The following is a 3,370-nucleotide window of genomic DNA, read 5'->3' on the forward strand; positions in this document are numbered from 1 at the left end:
CCCGGAGCTCCGGGACGGCTCCTTCCTCCCGTTCTACCTCTTCCCTCTGCTCCGCACCTGCCCAATCCATCCCTTTGGGATTTAGTTCTCCTCCAGCTTTTTTTTCCCCCCTGTTTTTCTTTTTTTCTGTCCCCTCCCCCGCCCCGCCCCGTTTATTTCTGTTTTTTTCACCTTTTTTTGTGTCTGTGTTTTTGCTTTTCAGTTTTGTTTCCCCTTCCTCCCCCCCCCGTTTTTCCCCTGGTTTTTTTTCCTGACTTTTTTTCCCGTTTTTTTTTTAATTTTTTTTCTTTTCTTGATTTTTCCTTTTTGGTTTTTTCCTCCTGTATTTTTTCGGTGGATTTTCTTTATTTTTTCCCCCTCTCTCCTTTCCTTTTTTCTTTTCCCCTTTTCTCCTTGTTCTTTTTTTATTATCCTTTTTCTTTTCCCCGTTTCCATTTTTTATTTTTTTATCCTCCTTTTACTCTTTTGTTTTTCCTTTTTTTCCCTTTTTATTCCTATTCTCTTTTTTTCCCCTATTTTCTTTTTTCCTTTTTCCTCTTTTCCGCTGTTTTCTTTTTTCCTTCTTACTTTTTTCCTCTCTTTTCTCTTTTTCTCTGTTTTCTTTCTCCCTGTTTTCCTTTTTCCTTTTTTCCTCTTTTCCTTTTTCTTCTCTTCCTTTTTTTTCTTCCCCCCATTTTCTTTTTCCCTTGTTTTCTTTTCCCTATTTTTTCCCATTTCCTTTTTTCCTCTTTTCCCCATTTCCTCTCTTCTTTTTTCCTTTCTTCCTTTTTTCCCATTTCCTCTTTTTCCTTTTTTCCTCTCTTTTTTCCTTTCTTCCTTTTTTCCCCATTTCCTCTTTTTCCTTTTTTCCTTTCTCCCTTTTTTCCCCATTTCCTCTTTTCCCCATTTCCTCTCTTCTTTTTTCCTTTCTTCCTTTTTTCCCTATTTCCTCTTTTTCCTTTTTTCCTCTCTTCTTTTTTCCTCTTTTCCCCATTTCCTCTTTTTCCTTTTTTCCTCTCTTCTTTTTTCCTTTTTTTCCCTCTCTTCTTTTTTTCCTTTTTTCCTCTTTTTCCCATTTTCTCTTTCCTTTTTTCTCCCCCCCCTTCATTTTTCGCCATTTTCTTCATTCCCTCTTTTTCCTTTTCCCTCCTTTTCCTCCCCTTCCTTATTTCCTTTTCCCCCCTTCCCTCCTCGCCCTCCCAACCCCGTCATTCCCGGCCCTTCCCCTCGGTGTCCCCGCGAGGATTTGGCTCCCGGGCGAGGACCCTGCCGGAGTCTCCCCTGCGAATTCCGTCCCCAGCCGCTCCTCCCTTCGGTTTTCCTTCCCCGGGAGCCTCAGGAATTCCCGGGACAGGTTTTATCCCCAACCACCCGCGGGCAAACTTCACCCCCGGGGGCTGCCGGGCTTGATTTTTTTTCTTTCTTCTCCATTTTTTGAGAATTTAATGGAAAAGAAGGGAAAATGTAACCAGCCCTGGAGGTGCGCTGGCTCCGAGCCTGCTGGATATTCCAGGCTGGAAGGGATCTCCAGGTCTGGGAGCGCTTCCACAGCCCGAGCCGGGATCGGGGGGGCCGCTCATTAAACAAACTCATTAAGTAAATGAGTTTGCGAACAGCTCAGCAGCGTCCCGTTCCCGGAGCTCCTCCGGGGGAAGGGGTTTCCAGGCGGGATCTCAGCCATGGAAACATCGCCCTCACCCTTCCTCCTCCTCTCCATCCACCAACTGCCCCTTGGGAGCATCCCAAAATTTTATCCCGGCTGCCAGAGGCGGCCCGGGGGGGTCTGAGCTTTGCTTTAGTCCCGGCTCTAAATGGTTCCTGCGCCTTCCTCCCTCCGTCCTCCCGCCCCTTCCCGCCGGGAACTCTGGGTTATCCCGCTCTCCTTCACTTTCTTCCCGCGTGCTCCGGCTCGCTCAGAATTCCAGGGGTTATTTAGGACGAGGCTGGAGCTGCTTTGGCCCCCAAAAAGGGTCAGAGCCCCTCCCGCGGTCCCAGCCGGGCGGCACCGGGAGGGGTCGGTGCCGTCACCGGGATCGTGGGCAGCACATCCCGATCCTGCTGCTCCCGGGGCTGGAGCTGAGCCCGGGATCTCCCGGCACATGGGAGGTGAGATCCCGGCTGGAAGGGAGGGGCAGGACACAGGGAATGGATCCCAGTGCCAGAGGGCAGGGAGAGATGGGAGATGGGGAAGGGATTCCTGGCTGGGAGGGTGGGGAGGGGCTGGGCTGGAATTCCCAGAGAAGCTGTGGCTGCCCCTGGATCCCTGGGAGTGTCCAAGGCCGGGTTGGATTCCCTGGGATAGCGGGAAGTGTCAGGGTTGGAACGGGATGAACCTTAAGGTCCCTTCCCACCCAACCCATCCCAGGATCCCCAAAAAGCAAGGATGGACCTTTTCCCAACGCTTTGGGGTTTCCCTCCCCTCCATTTCCATGGTTCCCATGGAGAAGGGAAGAGCCTGGCAGGGTTTCTCTTGGAGCAATCCCATATCCAAGCATGGGAAAACCGGGATGCAGGTGCCTGGTTTTCCTGGGGTTAGATGGGAGATTGGGAAGGGATTCCTGGCTGGGAGGATGGGGAGGGGCTGGGCTGGAATTCCCAGAGAAGCTGTGGCTGCCCCTGGATCCCTGGGAGTGTCCAAGGCTGGGCTGGATTCCCTGGGATAGCGGGAGGTGTCCCTGCCCGTGGCAGGGAGTGGGAATTAAATGATCTTTAGGTTCCCTTCCCACCCAAACCAGCCTGGAATTCCATGACCTCATCCTGGCACTCACCACCCTGGAAGGGGATAAACCACCTTCCTGGAATTGGCTGCTGGGAAACTTCGGGATCTGTACAAATTTCCTGCTGCTCCAGCCCTAAAGCTTCCTGATTTTCCCACGGCAGGCTGGTCTGGGAAGCGTCAGGGTGATTTAATCCTCAGGAGTTGGGTTTTCAGGCGTTTCCCTGGGGAATGAGCAGCTCCGGGAGCAGCTCCCGGGAGGATTCGGGGCACGGGGAGGGTTCCTTGGGTGCCCAGGCTGTGCTCCAGCCTTGTGTTTTATCCCAAACTGAGGCATTCCCAGGACACAAAACGAGCCCCAGGGCCGTGTGTTTCCCCGTGCTCCAGGCTCCTGCTCCTTCCTTCTCCTGATCTTTCCTCCCTGGCTGCTGAGCCGGGAGAGGCTCCTCCTGCTCCCGCTCCCAAGGCCCGGAAAACGCTCAAATACAGTAATTTATGGTGGCTTTCTTTTTGGTTTTTTTTATTTGCTCTCTTCATCCAGGGCTGGGAAAGGAGTTTTTTCAGCCATGAAACTCGGCAAGGCGCGCCCGGCCAAGGATGAGCATCGGAAACAAGGTACGGCCCTGGAATCACACGGCGTGGGATTGCGTGGGATTGCGTGGGATTGCGTGGGAT

General features: G+C 52.1%; 1 protein-coding gene across 1 annotated transcript in view; it reads left to right on the top strand.

Moving 5' to 3' along the window:
• Window positions 1-3,249: 3,249 nt before the first annotated feature.
• OTOF (otoferlin) overlaps window positions 3,250-3,370 on the top strand; it is a gene marked incomplete at its 3' end in the record, with an annotated part of 29,895 nt that continues 29,774 nt past the window's right edge. Inside the window, exon 1 of the mRNA XM_017839736.1 lies at window positions 3,250-3,310. Within this exon, the coding sequence (XP_017695225.1) occupies window positions 3,262-3,310 (49 nt within the window). The remainder of the gene's footprint in view (window positions 3,311-3,370) is intronic.

The sequence above is a fragment of the Lepidothrix coronata genome, unplaced genomic scaffold (genome assembly GCF_001604755.1).
Source record: "Lepidothrix coronata isolate B3197 unplaced genomic scaffold, Lepidothrix_coronata-1.0 Scaffold473, whole genome shotgun sequence".
Lineage (NCBI taxonomy): Eukaryota > Metazoa > Chordata > Aves > Passeriformes > Pipridae > Lepidothrix > Lepidothrix coronata.